The 19,120-nt window shown below is 39.1% G+C and overlaps 2 protein-coding genes across 5 annotated transcripts in view; one reads left to right on the forward strand and one right to left on the reverse strand.

Moving 5' to 3' along the window:
- The window catches only part of LOC143184540 (uncharacterized), an 83,797-nt gene extending 83,163 nt beyond the window's left edge, over positions 1-634 (forward strand). The window contains exon 15 of the mRNA XM_076386857.1: positions 147-634. Coding sequence (XP_076242972.1) covers positions 147-486 — 340 coding nt within the window. The 3' untranslated portion in view covers positions 487-634. The remainder of the gene's footprint in view (positions 1-146) is intronic.
- Positions 635-9,882: 9,248 nt separating this feature from the next.
- Positions 9,883-19,120, reverse strand: part of LOC143184537 (putative phosphatidate phosphatase) — a 32,045-nt gene continuing 22,807 nt past the window's right edge. The window contains exons 5-8 of one of the 4 annotated variants that reach the window (XM_076386852.1): positions 17,677-17,734; positions 16,952-17,128; positions 15,821-15,916; positions 9,883-10,145 (exon numbers count right to left, since the gene is read on the reverse strand). In XM_076386852.1, the coding sequence (XP_076242967.1) occupies positions 10,101-10,145; positions 15,821-15,916; positions 16,952-17,128; positions 17,677-17,734 (376 nt within the window). In that variant the 3' untranslated portion in view covers positions 9,883-10,100. Of the gene's footprint in view, positions 10,146-10,172; positions 10,515-15,631; positions 15,750-15,820; positions 15,917-16,951; positions 17,129-17,676; positions 17,735-19,120 lie in introns of those variants that run through there. The other 3 variants (XM_076386854.1, XM_076386851.1, XM_076386853.1) reach the window with 3 other exon arrangements.

Genomic DNA, 19,120 nt, shown 5'->3' on the forward strand with positions numbered 1-19,120 from the left:
AATAAAAAATAATCCCTGAATTTAAGTATTAAATCCCTCTTTTTTTATAAACTATTATGATTTAAAGGCACAGAAATAGGAATAGGTACAAAAGTAAGGACAAGCACCCTAGAACAGTCTCTAAAAATTGTAACTTTAATTTTCAGGCCATCGGTGACCTCTTCAGCCGGTCTCCAAATGCCAAGAGACTGCGTGCAGCGCTGCCCAGAGCTCGACGCCTGTATAAACGCTTCTCTATGGTGCGACGGGATCTCCCACTGTCCCTCGGGCTACGACGAGGCCCTGACCCACTGTTCCATGCTCCTCCGACTACCTCCCCTCCACCTGGGCCTCGCTCTGCTCGCCATCGTCACGATCCTCGGCGTGATCTTCTTCGTGATCTGGCGCATCTGCAGGCAGCGGACCAACCGATCGATATCCCAGCACCGACTGAAGAGCATCTCCTCAGAGACGGCCATCATCGATGGGAAAGAAGTGATCTGCTGACACAGCGACAGTTCTGTGCGGTACGTGGAGGTCGACCGCGTGACCACCGTGTGACGATCACCTTTGGTCTCGCTTGTTCGTTGCCTGGTGTCTTCTTGAATCGGACACCATCGCGGCGATCGTCTCCGCGTAACGCGCAGAACTGTTCCCTTAGAAAAGGAAGAAAAAGTAGAGGAAGGAGAAGAAGAACGCGCCTCTACAGAGGTGAATGCTAGCTGTGGGGTTTGTTGCTCGATCACTGGAGTATTGTTCAGAGTTCAGAAGAATCCTGTGGTCCCTGGAACTAATCAGATCTGTATTATTTCTGGGGACTATCCTCTGAGCTCTGAACAGTACTTGTTGCGTCTGGCGCTTGGTTCAGAGAGAGGTCGACAGGTTTTGGAGGCGTTTTGGATCTTCTGCTTCGTCGAGACTCTTCCTAGAATAGATCCCTCCTGAGAATCGAATATTGGGAATGGTTGGTTCAAATGAGGGATAAGTTTTTAATGAATTCATATGCAATACCCAAGTCTCAATGGGAGGGAGATGTGTTCTGGGAAGAGTTTGGACTTTCCATGGCTCGAGCTACTTCGAAGACAGCAAGGAAGTTTCAGTTTTTGATTGGAATTGGAAACAGTGTTTTATTCAACGTGATTATCCTTTAAAGGAATAGTTCTGTAGTCAGATGGTAGAACCTGATGTCGCTTTCTTTCACAATGAAGATATATACTCTAATAAAATCCATCAATTTACAAAAGATGCCTGTACATCACGCAGTCTATGAGAAAACCAAGTGGCAATTCATGATAGGTAGGTTTACCTATTGGTTTACCCAATCTTAAAATTGCTGTACCGAAAAATCAGAAAATCATGACATATTAGGTTTTTCTATCTGATTATAGAATTTGTCTTCAATCAGTTTTAATAAGAATGCATGGATCCTTAACAAAAAGTGCTCACGTAATGTCTAATAAGCAGAATGGTCACGTTGAAGAAGACAACTTCGTGAAATCTGGCCTCTGAGACACGTTGGCTTAGAAAATAAACGATTTTCAGTCTACCAACGCGTTTCTGAGGCGCGGTATCGAATTACTTTAACGAGGACAATAAGTAATGAAATCCTAGATGACATCGTTTCGCTGGTAGTATAGGTTAGCGCTGATTTTGCGTCTTGGGTTGACCAGGTCTCAGTCGATCGATCACATAAGAAGATCAAACTGAATCCGATATACAGGGTGTTCCACAAAGGTTCTTATATTAAAACATAACCTCAAATCCAAATATACCTGAATGGTTTTACGGAACACCTTGTATTAAAAATGCAAGAAATCGGGCATCAAAGATCCCTAGATCGCTTAAAAGAAAGAGCAGATTGATCGAATGGCGAACAGCGACTCTTGAATCGATGACACTGGTAATCAGAAAGCCTCAAACCTGTCGACTCTCTTAAGGAGCAGATAACGAGCACATAACAAGCAAGAAACTCGCACCAGTCGTTCAGTCGTTCATCGAAAACTAAATGGACACCGAAGGCGCGATTCTGAGCGCGAGCCAATGGCTCCTCTTTCTCTCCTTCACTGTTCCCTTCTCCTGTTTTGCTATACCCTGTAGAACGATTCTTTGCAGAACGCTCGATCAAAAGATAGGAAATCGAAGAACGATGCGACGTTCTTTGGGTGAAGGCACTCCGTCGAGGAGAACGTAGCTCGACGAAATCCTCGAAACCTCTGTACTGTCAGTTCAAGTGACGAACCTTGTACGAAAATAACGAAATAGGAGATCGTCGACTGCGTTTACCTCAATGGAAAAGCCGCAGAAACTTCGAACTATAGATACTGACCAAATCGTTTCGAGTGATTACCGTTTAGGCGACTTAATTATAAAATTACCTTACGCTAGTGATAAGAACTCGAGAAGAGTACGAAAGGTAGAAAACTATTTGTAGCCGGAGATTATGTGATATATATAAAAAGAAAAATACTGTTTTCACGCGGAGCTGTGCTCCGTTGAGAATTGTTACACACCAGGCTAGGGTGGTCGACGAGGATCTATAAAAAGTGAAATCTGAGAGGTTCTAGGATCCAAGGTTTATCGATCACCCAGCTATTACTTGTACACCTTGTTCATACTTGTACATAATTAATTATTTATCTATTTGTATCGAGATACGGCGTTTGAGCACGCGTCTCCGTTCGCACGCGATTCTATGGAATTTTACCTAGACTCATCTGCCTTGTCGTTTCCAGGCTTGTGTCCTCACAGTCTACAGATCCTTTCAAATCTGAGAGCCCTGAAAAGTCAGTAATGAATATTTCTAAGAATGACACAGTAGTCTGTATTCTTTTCACTGAATTCTTCTTTTTATAGATATATTTGCAAAACAAAGTTGCGAACGGAGACCTGTACAAAGCTGCTTTACTACTAGCCACTAAGCATAGGATTTCAAAGGATAAAGAAGGCGAACCTTCAGGGATTCAGTCGCAAATAACCGAATGGGAAGAAGGTACAAAACAAACCAAAGAAAAATACAGCGCCACAACTAAGTCGCTGTCAGCTAGCCGGAAGCACCGCCACCTTCTCGCAGTTTTCACCCCGTGCTAACGACTAAAAAGGCAAGGGAAAAAAGAGAAATCGGGGAATTCAGCGAACGAAAGCCACAATCGAACCGTAAGAATCGAAACCCCGACCCTCCATTATACGTTCACAAAAGACAATCGTTATAACGTATGCATTTTTTAATTGTATGGTTTTTAAGTAGTGCCAAAAGGGCATCTGTCTTCAAAGCCGCTCGTCCAATCGACCATTTCTGTACGCGAAAGAAAATCTGCGAGTTCTATGAACGATTATTAGGGACATTTACATTCGAATATTTATACAGGATACTTCATTCGAAATTTTTTTAAGGAAACGATATTGTGTAATATTTTGTGCGCAGGAGTGGTCGCTGTATCTCGTCGAACGCGGGGGAGACAAGACAAGTTGCAAACTTCTTTTGCAAATTTAATGTGTACACGATTTCGTCCTTATGAGAAGACTCGTCTTTGCGCGACGTTCTTTTCTTTTTCGTTGAATCGTCGCATATTCGAACGATCTCGCTCGCTCGTGCAACGAAATCCATTTTTTGATAATCAATGTGAAGTTTCTTGCGTTGCGGGGACCAATGTGTACGACCGCTGGTACTGGCCGTGCCAAATGCGACGTTCGAGTCTTTCCCTTGGTTCTATTAGGCTCGCGTGATTCCGTTCCGGCGTTCAAAAATTGAATGAGTGAGTTGAAGAAAAGTAAAAGACCAAAAACTACGTTTAAACATGTTTTATCTCAAGTTTCTGTGTTTTATATAGCTGAATCCCAGAGTCAGAGCATATTCAGGCCACTTCTTTTCTGTCTGACTTAATACACTTTGGTTCCAAGGTCTACATATAATTTTAAGATTATTTAAAAATGGCCAACTTGGTCTTTTACTGTTCTTCAGCTCGCAGATTCAATTCCAGTATCGTACAATGATACAGAGAATCAAAGACTGAATTATTTTTGCGTCCCTCGTTGTCGTTCTCGTTCCAGACACCTCGAAACACCACGAAATTCTATACACAAGAGTCATTCTGGGACGGAAGACTTCAGCTCACTGCCATTTCATTTCTCTTGCGTATACCGTCTTCATTAATTTATAATAAAAGTGTACAAATCGATGACGCACATCGGCTGCCAGAATGTACTCGAAGAAAGGCTCCTGGGAGTAGGAAAAACCCATTCTCTGCGCATAAGAATTTATTAGGGATATGCAAAAATATGCAGCAGACTTTTTTTCAGATTTCTCTTTTCATTTTTATCTCAATGAAATCTGAAACCAGCAAAAAGGGTGAGAAAACATATTAATTAATGAGAAGAAGTATATTCAGAATTAATTCCTAGTACTTATGTTACAGCTGAACTAAAAGAAGCTTAAAAAAGAAGTTTGAGAGCTTGCATATCTCTAATACAATAGAGGAAAAAGGAATGAATCCTATCAGAGAAGTTCGACAACGAGCGAGTCACATCATTCACCCTCTCTCCAGATAAAACAAAGTCGAATTGTTCTTCCGCCGTAAATTTCTCTTTCAATTGAAACGAACAGCCCTCTGCCGGATGAATCACGAGCACGGTTCCCTTTTCTCGAGTGTGACTTTCATCGACGAGCAATCCATAACGACGATCCTCCGCGAAAATGTCCCCTCACGCTTCGTTGCCAACGATGCTTCCATTTGCACGCGAATCGTCGTCGTTAACAGCTCTTCATATACGAGTCGAACGCCTGGAAGGGTCATGATACTAAAGCGAAAAGGACATAAAATCGTGAGAATAAAAGACGAGTTAAGAATCAAGCCGCACAAAACTCTTCATCTGAATCTTCCTGCGATTCGTGAACGTTAAATGCTCGATCGCGAAAAAGCAACGCGGCAACGACGATTTAAAAATGATAAAGGAGGGAGAAATAGCGTAAGCGAGCGCGCTGGCGAAAACATCCCCTATTGGGGTGCGTTGGCGTGCACGATGAGGGTAAAGGGTTTATCGACGCTACGCGAAACGACCGATCATGCTGGTCCTGTTGCACGATTCATCGTGCATGCCTTTATTGACATCGTGCATGAAAACGCGGACCTTGTTTAGAGAGAGCCGAGCGCGAGGGCCATTGATCGACAGATCGCGTGGACTGTAAACGAACACCCCCTGCCCGCGTGACTTGTTTGCCTGGCTGGTTGCAGCATTAATGCCTGCCCTTCGTGCACCTGCTGCACATTCCTTTGCCTCTACAAACAATGCTCTTTTATGAAATCGAGCTTCCTGTATTCGAATTAATCGGGAGACAAAAGTTTTTGTGCACAGGAATTTTTTGGGATTATGGAACAATTGGTTTCTCTGGTGCTGTGCTTCATTTGGATGGAACTGAAGTCGATGAGGATAGTTGGATAAGTGGGAGAGATTGTAGCAGAAACAGCACTTGGTGAGTTTCAGGATTTTTTCCTACTTTAAAGTGAAATATGAAGCGAAGCAAAGTAAATATAAATGGCGGTTTTCTATTATTTTCAATTCAGTTTTCAGGAAACTCGATTCCATATTATTCATAAAAATAGCTTTTGGAATAACTCCTATGGCTAAAGGGTGATTCAGAAATTAATTTTTCTAGTGGACTGTGCAGCCTCAAAATCGCCTGCGTAATTGAATCGTTAAGCGGTAGAAATTATTATAGAAAACAATTGTTCACAGCGAATTCTGGTCGATGGTCCTCTCGAGCGGTGTATTTGTAAATAAATAACGAAGTGGTCAGCGACTCGATTGTAAATAAACGTAAACTGTACACGTATGGATTTTAAATTAACACTAGATCACGATCTAAGTTACCAAATAACAAATGTAGTCGATTAGACGTTATTAATTACGATTGTAAACCATATCCGTGAGCGCGCTGGAATTAAGCCGCGGGGAAAAACTGTCTTTCGTTCTGTACTGGAACGAAAGCATCAGATGAAATACTTTTAATATTCTGAGCCTCTTTCCTCGATCCTCCAGCGTTCACCTCTTTAAGGTGGATCGATCCTGGAGTGCCGACGAAAGACAATTGCTAAGTTAATTACAACATCAAAGAGGATAGAAGGAGAGTAAGTGGTTCGAACGGTTCGATGTACATATGTTAACGCGTGAAGTGTTGCCGAGGCGATAATCGTGAACAGAGAAATTGCACAAGACGAGTGGATCATTCCTCGAGAAACTGTGAACGTTGTAGGGAAAAGGCAAAGCAGCGAACGAGCAATGGGCAGAAACCGAAGTAGAGAGAAATATTTATAAGTAGGGAGTTCAGGATTCATCGACTGACTCGTGTAACATTTATTTCAGGCCTGTTCATGAGGGGAGAGCACTCCTTGTATTTAAAGAAAAAGATTTAGAGAGAGACATGAGGAAAGGCAGACGGTAGCAAGTTCCTTAGACTGTATTTTCGGAATTGCGACGCGTGGGAGGATGCGGTTCCTTTCGAGGGACTCTAGCTTTGATCAGAAATGTAGAGGACCCTAGAAATACGTATAGACACTTTTGTAGCTTGTGTTTTGTTACAGTTTTGGTGTATAATTGTGCCCACTTTAGTGTCCACCACTAGTCAGAGGCTGCAAAGTGTTTAGACAATTTTTTAGGACACCCTGTACATATAATTTTAAATCCATTGGACTTACCTTCTTTCTCATTTCGTAAACCATATCGATAGTCGATAAAATAGCACGCAGTCGATCAGAGGAAACTTCTTTACCATGCCCTGCTTTATCCACGAAGTCACAGTCGATAAAGCAGTCAGCGCCGAGTGAACAGGCCTGTTTTATCAATTCGCACAGAACTTTTCCAAGTTCCGAACTCGTTCCGAAGACTGCCGAAAACGCTTATTGTCTCGAACGCTTCGGCGCTTCGCAATAATTAACGTTACAAACGATTAACATAACAAATAAGCAATTAAGTATCGCTTTCTCCTATCGTCGTCATTCCTCAGCGAAATTGGAGATCGTTCTCCAGCAGTCGGTAAACTGCATTGCCTTTTTAACGAGAAGTAAGTATTGTGTTAACGTCGATCCTTGTTAAACTGACTCTGTCTTGTGCTTATTTAGACTTTATTTTGTATACGTGGTTTTGTTTTTCTTTCAATCTGTTTCCATTGCAATAGTTTAAGTAGAAGTACGCGATATTGCCGACTGCTTCCTCGATTCGAAGGGCCGTTCACTTCATTTTTCCAAGACACAAGTCAGACGTTCATAAATCATTTTAGTCATTTCTTGAGCAGCTTTAATCACTGCACGATGCAAGAAGATTATAAAAAAGAGAAACACTCCTATACAGTGTCTCCTCGGTATTGACTCACTGCTCACTGACTTCCGACTCTTCTACTCTAATTGATTCCAAACCATAACGAATGTAAGGAGGCTGTAACGAGGAAATACTGTAGCTCAAAGCACCGATTTTCTCGATTCCTGACACCAGCTGTCCCGAAGAAGCAATCTCGTTTGGATTTCCTCGGCAGAGGAAACGCTGGAGTGAGTCACAAATAAGTTCTGTTTTTCTTTCTTAAATGAAATTTATTGATAAAATGTGTAGCATCAGACTGAAATCTAAAATATATTCCCCGTCGTTATTAACAGGTCTTTGCCATCTTGCAACTTGTTAATTCTTCTTGCGTAAGATTCTCGGAATTAGACAACTAGATCCTATCTGCATCGGAACTTATTTACGACTCGACCCCATAATTTGATTTACGGCGAGCTAGAGGTCAAGAACAGGACAATAACACAGTACACACACCCACGCATACAGATACTCCATGCTAAAGCGTACACAACATGGTTGTGGACATGTCCTGCCAGGTCAACGACACGCGTTGACGCCGATGCACAGAGAAAAATAGGAAATTGATAATCTCGATCATGAAACTCGCCTACACGTCACTTCTACAACGATGAGAGACGCGATGTGAGGTCAATCGGTTCAATAACGACACATTTCACGGTTCGTACGCTCTGAAATTTTCCTATAAAATTCCCTGTTCCTGTATAATGTAATGTTCGCCGTTGATTGCGCGATTGATTTACATACAAGATAATGAGCTCGTGTCGTTCGACTTAACGGACTGTTTTATGGGGATGTTTGATATGAACAAGTGGCGAATAAATCACAGCCAACCGTACAAGAGAATAATGAAGAGAACCTCCGGAGACATGCTCACACAACGTGCGTATAGTTACTAATTATACCATTATTGATTATCGACTCGAATATCGAGTACGCGACATTTTTAATAAATTATTTTGAAGATCGTCTGATTCGTTTATCTTTCATAACCTTTACCCTTATCCCTTTACTCTTGCCAATTCTTTATGTTAGAGAGTAATAAAAATTGATTATTTATCCCTAAAAAAAAACATTTAACAAGTTTAGGCAACTTACTTCACCAAACAATACTGGAGATACCATCTTACGGTAGAAACTATGAACTAAAACAAAAAATTAAAGTTTTAGTTCCAGGTCTTTGACGCTAGATGACGCCACTTGTATATTCCGAAATTGCTTCCTTTCCCAAGACTCGAACATAGGTATATACAAGTGACGCCATCTCGCAGTGGAGACCGGGAACTACAGAGATCATCTTGTTATTTTAGGTCATGAACATCGCTACCAGTTGCCGCAATATGAAAATTCCCATATTGCCCCACGCGGACATTACAAAAGGTGCCATCTAGCGGCAAAGACCAGACATTAAATCAAGAACTGATACTTTTAGTTCATGGTCTTCACCACTAGATGGTGCCACATGTCAATTCCCAAAAATTTCAAAAATAGCACCCCTAGAAAATGAGAATTGACAAGTGGCGCCGTCAACCGACAAAAGTTAGAACTAAAATAAGAAATTTTATTTTTAGCTCCTGCCGCTACAGGTAGATGGCGCCACTTGTCAATTCCGAAAATGCTCCTCGCGAAAATGGGAATTGGCAAGTGGCGCCATCTAGTTGTAGCGGCAGGTACTAAAATTAGAAATTTTATTTTTTAGTTCCTGCCGCTACAGGTAGATGGCGCCACTTGTCAATTCCGAAAATGCTCCTCGCGAAAGTGGGAATTGGCAAGTGGCGCCATCTAGTTGTAGCGGCAGGTACTAAAATTAGAAATTTTATTTTTAGTCCCTGCCGCTACATGTAGATGGCGCCACCTGTCAATTCCTAAAATGCTCCTCGCGAAAATGGGAATTGACAAGTGGCGCCATCTACCTGTAGCGGCTCGAACTAAAAATATAATTTCTAATTTTAGTACTTGCCGCTACAGGTAGATGGCGCCACCTGCCAATTCCTATTTTCGGGAGGAGCATTTTCGGAATTGACAAGTGGCGCCATCTACCTGTAGCGGCCGGAACTAAAACTTTCAGTTCTAATTTTAGTACCTGCCGCTACAGGTAGAGGGCGCCACCTGTCAATTCCCATTTTCGTGTGGAGCATTTTGGGAATTGACAAGTGGCGGCATCTAGATGTAGCGGCAGGTATTAAAAATTTAATTTCTTATTGTAGTTCCTGGTCATGGGCGCTAGATGACGCCACTGGTATAATTCTGTCTCTCAAAAATTGATAAATCGGGAAAATTTGGTACAGGAGTACAAGTGTTTTGCGAGGTAGGAAATTAGGAATGGTAAGGATTGAGCAGGCAAAGACAGGGGAATGAAGAAACATGAAGAGAAGGATTAGAAATGTGTTAGGGGATGAAGGATACATGTAATGGGAGCAAGGATGTGCTAAGAAAGTACTAAGCAAGTACTAGGGAAGGGATTACGAAGTGGGAATGTGTTGGCATGCTTTAGGAGTGAAGTAAAGGGAGCAGTGATAGGGAAAAAGTGAAGAAAAAAGACAAGAGGAGATCTGAAATTACAAAGTACACTTTATTTTTATATAACAATAATATCTACAAGAGAAAAGTATAAATTATCTTCATCACTGCCAGCAAGATCGTCCATGTGTCCATGTCCCGTAGCTACCGATCAGGGCTCCTGACTTAGGTGAGGCCATTCCAGAAAGCCCTCGAAGGCCTCTAGAGCGATCCGCACCCTGCGAAGTCTCGGGCGCGACTGACGAAAGCGCGCTCCCTCAGTCGTATTTATACCTTCTCAGCCAGGGGGGACGAACCGTTTGCTTTACAATAAGTTGACATTTCCAATAAAATAATAAACGTAGCAGCAATTTATGACATAGAGATAGCTAATTTGATGTAGACAAGATAAAGGAATCCTAGATTTCGTAATTAGACGAGCATATTTAACATATGATCAAATTGCTGAGTTCTTCTGTCCTGTAGAATATTTTAATAAGCTTCTAAATAGAATATGTGCGTTATTTATTATATAGTATAAGTTATAAATCAAAATTAGGCATCATACATGCAATAAAATAATTAATTAGGAATAATTGACAGTAGTTGGAGACCACTTAAAGGCAATTATCTGCATTTCTTTCGATTGCATTGTAAGATACCACTGCCGTTTGGAGTGATGTTAATTCGTTCTGAAATTTAAACAGTTTTTATGTTAGTTACGATATTATTTCTTTTATAATGCTCGTTAGACAAACACAGTATTAAGCATTGAAAGCAGTACATGCAAAGGTAACAACATGTACGAGGTTTTACATTAAATGAGAGTCAATTTCATATTATACTTACATTTTTATGCTCTAAATTGTTTCAATATTCTACAATTACTTTCAGTACCAATATTTCTAACGAAGTGTGACAAAGCTGTTCACAAAAATCTGAGGTGTTCGTACAAAAGAGCACAGTTGACCTCTCTTTCTGTTGGGTCAAGCTTCTTGACCCAGTGGTTCGCTACAGCGGCAGATTCACTGTTTATGGATCTCCTAAGAGCACTCCAAAACTCGCATCATTTTTTTAACTAGCTCAAATACCAGGTCAACAAGCCACTCCAAATTCGAACTTGCTCTAATTTTCAGCGATTAAAAGTGAATGGAAGCACCGCGAAGAATATAATTAATACACTATGCTCTAAATGTCTGTTATTCCAAACCTAATTTCTTTCAAATAAACATAAGACACTCAGAATTATCGATAGTATAATACTCATACAGAAATTTTATTTCAAGTTTTCGTATACAAGAGAGTTCCAAGTACACTAATCTTTGCATCGCATAATGGTCGCAGTACATGTTTACTTTCGACGTTGTCATTAGCATTTCCACGTACGTAAGATAACAGAGTTCCATTTATAACTGAAGATTTATCAATATTATTAATGGTGGTACGAACAGATTTGATCGAAAGTCTCCTCCTGGAAACATAAGGAGGCCTTAACGAAGAAAGATCAGATGCGCCACTGTCTGACACCGATTAAGCAGCGGCCAGTGACCACATTTATAAAAGTATACTCATATTCCTGCGTTATATCACCGAATACATAATGAATTGCCAGGTCAGCATTGAAAGGGCTCGTCATTATTTATTATTGTTACGAAATGGAGAACGAAATCAGCGTAGATACTCCTCTCTCAAATTATCTTTCGAAACATATGAGTATGAGAAATGTGTTTGAACTTTCTTGTGTCAGTAAATGCAAAGCATTATAATATAAACGACGGTGTTATTAAAATAACAAACTAGAATATAATCAGTTATAACGTGCAATTTAATAATTATCGTAAGAATAAATAATGTATTAGGTATGACCGTCTCGTGACGTTGTAAACAATTTTTTTACAATTATATTTCTTACAATATCATATAAAAAAACATATTGCCAGTTTACTGACAATCATTTTTAAAGAAGAAAATAGTGTAGTAAAAATGACAAGTGAACTATAATATAAATATAATTAATATACAATACAATAGTATAAGTATAATTAACGTACACTATAACATGTTATTAAAACTTCTGATAAACTTCAAGGACTTCTATTTTCATTAAATAAATTCATTTTCTCAATTAAATTATATCGTTTCCATCGAAAATATCAGTTTATTATCAAATTCACTATCTTCAGATATTATATATCCATAAATTAAAAAAAATATATGCTCATATATTCGATACCAATCAAATATTCCAAAATAGAAGCAGAGAAAAGAATAACAGTTAATAAAAATTGATGTACACAGTCTGCTTCATATAAAACGCAGCCATAAAATTAATCCTTCATGCAAGTAACAAGGAAATCGCTTTAATAAGCATACTCTATTCTAAATAATAACAGATTGACATTACATTTAAAAAAAACCCTCAGGGTATTCGATCCAGAAAATTGTACGAGTTCAACTTGATACAAAAAAAGAATATATATCGTCTCGATTCGAGTATAAATTTGAAACTCTATAATCTACGAGTCCGAAACGTCTACTATATAATTTCCTTAATGAGCTGGGAATGTTTGACGTAAAAAATCCTGTCAACTTTCATAGTATGTATATTTAAACTGGGATAAGTGAAAGAAACACTTAATGGTCTCTCTTACAATTAGGCACCCTTCGCGAGCGAATCGAATATACGATATAGTCTTTATAAAATAAATAAAGATATCTATCTTAACATGTAAACGTACACAGTGTTTTTTTACCTATCAACGGTGTACAGGTACGCAATACTTCCAGTTAACAATACAGCACTGTCGTATGTTTTAGAAACATTTCAAGCACCATTCGTATGTATAACCATACATACAGTTATTATAATAAAGATACTATACTATCGAAGTAGGATTTAGTCTCAAGGCGGATGTACCTCGTTAGCCCTGGCTAATTATGTAAAAAGTTTAATAGAAAATCAATTGAGAAGGACGATTAACTTCTGTCCAATAAACGTGCCTAGATATAAGAATCTATGTATGTATATATAATTTATATACTTTCGTAATCTAGAAATATACACGTTTCGAAATGGCATTACAATCTAGTTAGAAATTCAATTAGATTAAATTATTCATTTTCATAGAACTTACTAGTTGCTTAAATAACGACGTAATACTTTGTTAATTATAGTACGTTCTCTCGAACCATCAAATTCTTATTGCGGTAGGAAACTCCTTATCAACAGTTACATTGCTCGTTACGCGGCACGAGATTCAAGGATGAATCTCAGTCCCGCAGGAGATCTCTTTTTTCTCTCAATGTTCTTCTAATTACTCTTAGGATAATATTGTGCATATGTACCCAGTAGATGAGCAAATTACTCCACCCCCAGAGTTCTTAAGAAATTTGTATACTTAATTCATTAATTGTGTTATGTTGTCCAGCAAGCAACGCATGATGCAACGTCTCGATATATTCAATACTGTATAATTGAATGCTTATACAGAGGGGAAACCTTCTTGTTCAAGTATCACTTGTTCTCAAACTTCGATAACTTTGCTTCTTTCGATCATTTCTGTGGGACTTTTGATCAGTGGAGAAAATTTAAGGGATATTTATGTCTTTTTAGTGGTCGAAAATGGAGGAGGGTTCGTCTGGGCCTTGACAATCCGTCTATCCTTACTTTATCAGTGAGGAAAAGTATAGTTATTGTTACAAAAACCATTGAATACCTGAGACAGTAATTAGCAATATTTTTGCAATCATTTTTTCAAGAATTTAAAAGTTTTGGTATGTACAATCAGTCGCTAAAATCTAGAGATACTCTGAAAATTGTAATCTTACAGGAAGTATGAAACTTTCAATGTCCTAAGGATTAGATTTCATATATTAAAAGAACACTACTTAATATAGGATATCGCTAAGTCTATACAATGATATAGATGTATTAAAGTTTACAAAATCTGTTTCTATATGTATATACACTCCATAAATTTGTAATATCATAGAAAATACACAAGCTTCGATAATAATATAGATACTAAATTATCTAACAATTAAAATTAAGAATATTTTATCGTACGAAATCACAGTAGATTAAGTCATTTTTAACAAGACGCTAATAAAAATAAATGATAGTGTCATGGAAGACACTGTTGCATTTCCTGAAGCATCACAAAGAGCACAAAGACCAAAGACCTGTGCAGATTTCTACGACTGAGTGTACCATAAAAAGAGGGACACAAATAATATGTCCATCAAACTTCAGTTTTTGCAAACACAGGAAATTAAAGGGACCTTACCTCGCTCAATTCTCTGACTCCAGGACGTTCAATGTTTTCTGACAAAGGGCGTGCTCACCTACTGACCCACTGAACAGGATGACAGGCGGATTGCCAAGCCTCAGGCGCTTTCCAGCAGAACGTTTAAAACGTTAATTACTAGAAAACGGTACAGCGATCGTTAACTTCGCCGTTCCTGATTTTTCTTTCATTTTTTCCTGCAGAATGAGCCTCAAACTTTCCCTCTACTCGTCGAACACTCTACAGATCTTGGCCCACTACTGGCCTTTAACAAGATAACTAAAATTAACTAAAGATAAGTAAAATTTGTTGCGTCAATGATTAAAGAGGCTTCCTTTTCTCTGCTCATTTGAGAACCAGTGAAGTTACCAGAACTTTCAAAATCGTTAAGGCAAAATCGTTCCTCCCCAAGTATCCACGTATACGTTCCCAATAAAACAATTTCAACGTGATAGAAAGATGAAGAGCACCAAGCACCAGTAGGAGTATCCCTAATTATAGTACAAGAATAAGTCGATACCGCGTTTGCAGTACTTTTTAGAAAAAATCTCGCCTCAGCTTATAAATAAATAATGCTCAACAAGAAATAAATATATCCCCAACGAAAATTACAAACACGGTTTTGCTTATACAATACCCCGATGCATCGCTAAAATAAACCACCCTATACAAGCTTCAATTCCCCTAAATATCTTGCGAACCGATAAAAGAAATCACTGTCCCCACTAACATATAAAATAAGAAAGTCAGACATAGGAGAAGGGTGCTAATTACTGCGTGCTGACTGATTACTCTGCCCTCCCCCCTTTTATTTTCACATAGAACTGGATATGTAGTAGTTTCAAAATCAAATCTTTTTACTTTAATAGTGGTATATCTTGGCATGTGTGAAAATAAAAGGGGAGATAGAGTAATTGATCAACACAGAGTAATTGGTAGCATAAAGTGGGGTGAATAGAGATAGTGGGGTGGCTGGAAAGATAAGTCTAGGTGACGTTAAATACTATTTAATAGTATTAATACTATTTAAACAGTATTACTAGCAGTACTAGTGATAGTAAATGCTATTTAAATTCTATTTTAATAGTATCCACTGTCTCTTCTCACCCTTAGGTTTCTATTCACCCCCTTTCACGGTGCCCTTGCCCTACCAAGTATCTGCGAACAATGTGGACGAAATACAAAATAACACGCATTCTCCCCGCAAGAAGGTAAAAGCTAAGGCAATGATAAGAAATCGTCGCTCCTCGCCACGTGCAATTCCTCCCCAATCGTCCATCGAAACAGTGTCTACCAAACGTTTGGCTGACCACAGAACCTCCACCGAACAAATGCTGCTGTAGGAAGCCTCGACGTCGCAAACAATCGCGGGGTTCTAAGGAGAAAGAAATGAATCATCGACGATCGAAAGTCACGGAGGCGTTGGATTAATGGGATCTCTCGATGACGAGCGACGACGATGGCGTTGACAACGTCTGGAATTGTTGTTGAGCGTTCCCAGCATAAGGCAGTTTTGCTGTCGGAGTGAAAGAGGTTTTTGGTGAAGGTCTAGGACACCTTTGAGACCGATCCAAGGACCCCAGCGTTTTGTTCCACGAGATTAGGCTAGCTTCCCAGGGACAACTAGAAGACAGTCACGGCCTGGGCGCGGTCAGCAAGCGAAGAGCGAGCTCGTTAGGTCAACAGTTGCGATTAGGAGTGCCATTATTCACCTGTGTACCGCCTCCCGTTTCGTAATCCCCTGCACGGTGCTTCTCTTCGATTGGGTAATGCCTTCGCTCCTTGAACAGGTCTGCCACGCAGTTCGCCTGAGAACAATTGAGAAATATCTCAGTGGCGACTTTCAATTTGCATTCGAGAGTAACACAGGACATAGACTGTCGTAGATTCGCTAGGTCGTTTCATATATAATGCCTCCGAAAAGTATTTTCTTTTCAAAATAATTAGTACCTGCTGTGCTGAATACTACATCGTATCGCCATTTCTTGTATCAGGTTATTTTTGAAGCTCTCCTACGAAGGACTCTTAAGATCTTGAATAAATATAAAAGACAAGGCAGCATTACTTATGAAATGACCTAGTACATTCAATTTACCAAGTTTCAGGGAGATTTTGTCAATTTTTGAACACACAAATGAGCCACTCAGATAACAAACTAGTCAATTTCAAGAAATAAAAGCCAGTGAAATAATTTCTTTTTTTTTTTTGCGTTTTAAGGAACAAGTTAAATTGTTTGGAAAAATCATTTTTGGAGTCTGACATTTTTTGTAGATACTACGCGTGGAGAATATTCTCTGCAGAAGGCTTGCTGTATGTGCCTGGAATTGATGACTCGATCTGTGCTGAGTTTTATGTCTAGGTTTGATCGAGATAGCGAATTCACGAAGGCTGGACTGCTTTCGATTCTGTTGCATTATTTATAAAGCAAGTGAAACGGTAAACATCGTTAAGCGAGAAAGCGTAGCGACTTCGCGAGATTTCTTTTCGATGGTATTACTATAATTGGTATTTGAAAGCAACTGGAAACTCGAACCTCAATGGAATCCTCGAGCCGTGATTTTATAAAAAGCAGAACATGGTGAAAGAGGAATATGGAAAAATCTCTTCCTTCTTCCTATCTCTTACACTTACAGGAAGGAAATTGTTGAGACATTTAATATTTACTCATTCCACTTATCATAAAATAGAACTCAAGAACTCAGAATTCGCAATTCTGTAGCATAAATCTTCTAATTCGCAGCTTTAGGCACGGCCAAAGGAAAGTGGGTGCAACACATTTCATATTTACGATCGTGTGCAACTTATGGTCGCACAATAGGATAGTTAAGGAGAATAATGCTCACCACGACTAGTGCCACGATGGTACCAAGGGTCGAGCCCGCCAGAACATCGCTCCAATGATGTTTATAATCAGACACACGTGACAGCGCAGTGAACCAGGCCATTAGGAGGCACACGAGTTGAAGGAAGTGTCGCAGTAATTTGCTGCCCTTCCATGTCAGTCTTAACTGTAAATAAAGCTAAAACAGAGAATAATTAACACCTCGTTAATACAGCCCCTCTAAAACCTTTCATTCACATCAAGCCTTCGTTCCTTCCTTCACTTCTACTGTTACTATCACGTAATTACTTCCTTCTACTGTAACTTAATCTTACCACCAATTCAAAAACACAGTAACACACATAAACTAATCAGAACATGAAAAATTAAAACAAAAACACCCCTAAACATTCCCTCACAAATATGCAAATTCTCATGTGAATAAATAAAACCAGTCTTCTCTAAAAAGAAAAAAAATGTGACTACTTGAACATGTAATAAAAACATACAAAAAGTCTGAAAATAATATATACCATACAGTTTGTTCGTTAAAAAAAATCTTGAAAAAAAATTGTTTTTCTGTTTTACCAAAATAAGAAGAAATTCTGCCCTGAAAGGGTTAAAGACAGCGACTGCAATAATGTTGCTTTCCTCCCAGCGCTCTTCCCACTTTTACCATAAGATCTGACTCTGGGATACTGAGCAAAGAGTCGTCCATAAATTCGCGCAAAGAGAAGAGGAACTTACCGCGAGGTAAACCATGGTGTAGGCGGAGAAAGACGAGTGTCCTGAGGGGAAGGATAATCTGAAACGATCAATGTTATAAATTGCGCGGTGTCAAATAAATCTCATTCATCGTTCCTAACAAAAATCTCTCTCTTTATCCCCTCTATCGTCCCAGGGAGCGTAACACACTATCATCGTCCATGCATATGTGATCGGTAATGGGTCCCTATTAATTTTATCACGATTAATTCCGGGGCGTGTACCGTGGCGATTACAATCGACGGACGCATATAGCCCGAGGCGTGGATCGTAAAGATTCGGCGGAAGATCCAGCGATCTACCAGCGCGAGAAAAAGAGGAACGAGAGAGGAGGGAAAGAAAAATACGAGAGGAAGAGCGGACCCGAGGACTTCCATCAGGTAGAGTAATTGGCCATCGAAAAAGCTACGCCTTGGATCGGGTTTCTCGACCCTTCTTGTATTTATCTTTCGATCCTCTCCCCCTTAGCGAGGCTTTATATTATTTAATAATATTTTATATTGTATACGATTGTAATCTTCTTTGCTCCGATTAATTGCTGGAGACTCGAAGGAGAAATGTCTCAATCAGGTTGGGCCTTGATACGGTTTTTGAGGGCATATAATCTTGTGGTTGGACAGAAATGAAGTTACAGTAGTGCTCATAAGTATTCGAGCGATTTCAGAAGTTTGGGAAATTACAGATTTATTGGTAGCAGACGATGTTTACTGCTTAGATTAACTATTAATTACTGCTAAGAATACAGTTATACTATAATTATTATATACTTAATTTTAAGATATAATAGAAATACGAAATAAGTGTAAAGAATATACATTAGGTACTACAAAGAAACATGTATTTTTCTCAACATGTGACACTGTTCGAATACTTATATAAGCAGTAGTGTATATGGCGTAGAAACTGTAGAGAACTAATATCTATTAAAGAATAACATTTCTTTGTATTAGAATTGTCTTTTTAAAGGATTTGAAAACTTTTAAATTCAAATTTCAATCATTTGAAATTTAAAACTCACTTGAAAAGAATACAAAATCTGTTATCAAAGATATATTATGTAGGTTTCATAACTGGTTCAAATACACTGAATTCCAAATGGTATCGATAACTAAGGACAGTTTTCGTTTACTTGATTTATCATCGTCAATGCCACCTGCTATTGGACGTTATCATGTTGCGTATACGAAACACGATAACAACAGATAAGCAACGAGTAATGCATTAATACATCGGACTTTCGCTTGACCATAATTTGGTAAACATTACACATACATATCATTTAGACTTCTGTCTTATATTTCCCTCCCCCTTGAACAGTTGCCATTGACAAACTAAGGGATATCTGTGTTCTTGTATCAATAAAAACGAAGGGCCCTGAGGTCGAATAAAAGATGTCTAGACAGTCACAATTTTCCCAGAATCCATT

The sequence above is a fragment of the Calliopsis andreniformis genome, chromosome 10, assembly GCF_051401765.1.
Source record: "Calliopsis andreniformis isolate RMS-2024a chromosome 10, iyCalAndr_principal, whole genome shotgun sequence".
In the NCBI taxonomy this organism is placed as follows: Eukaryota; Metazoa; Arthropoda; class Insecta; order Hymenoptera; family Andrenidae; genus Calliopsis; species Calliopsis andreniformis.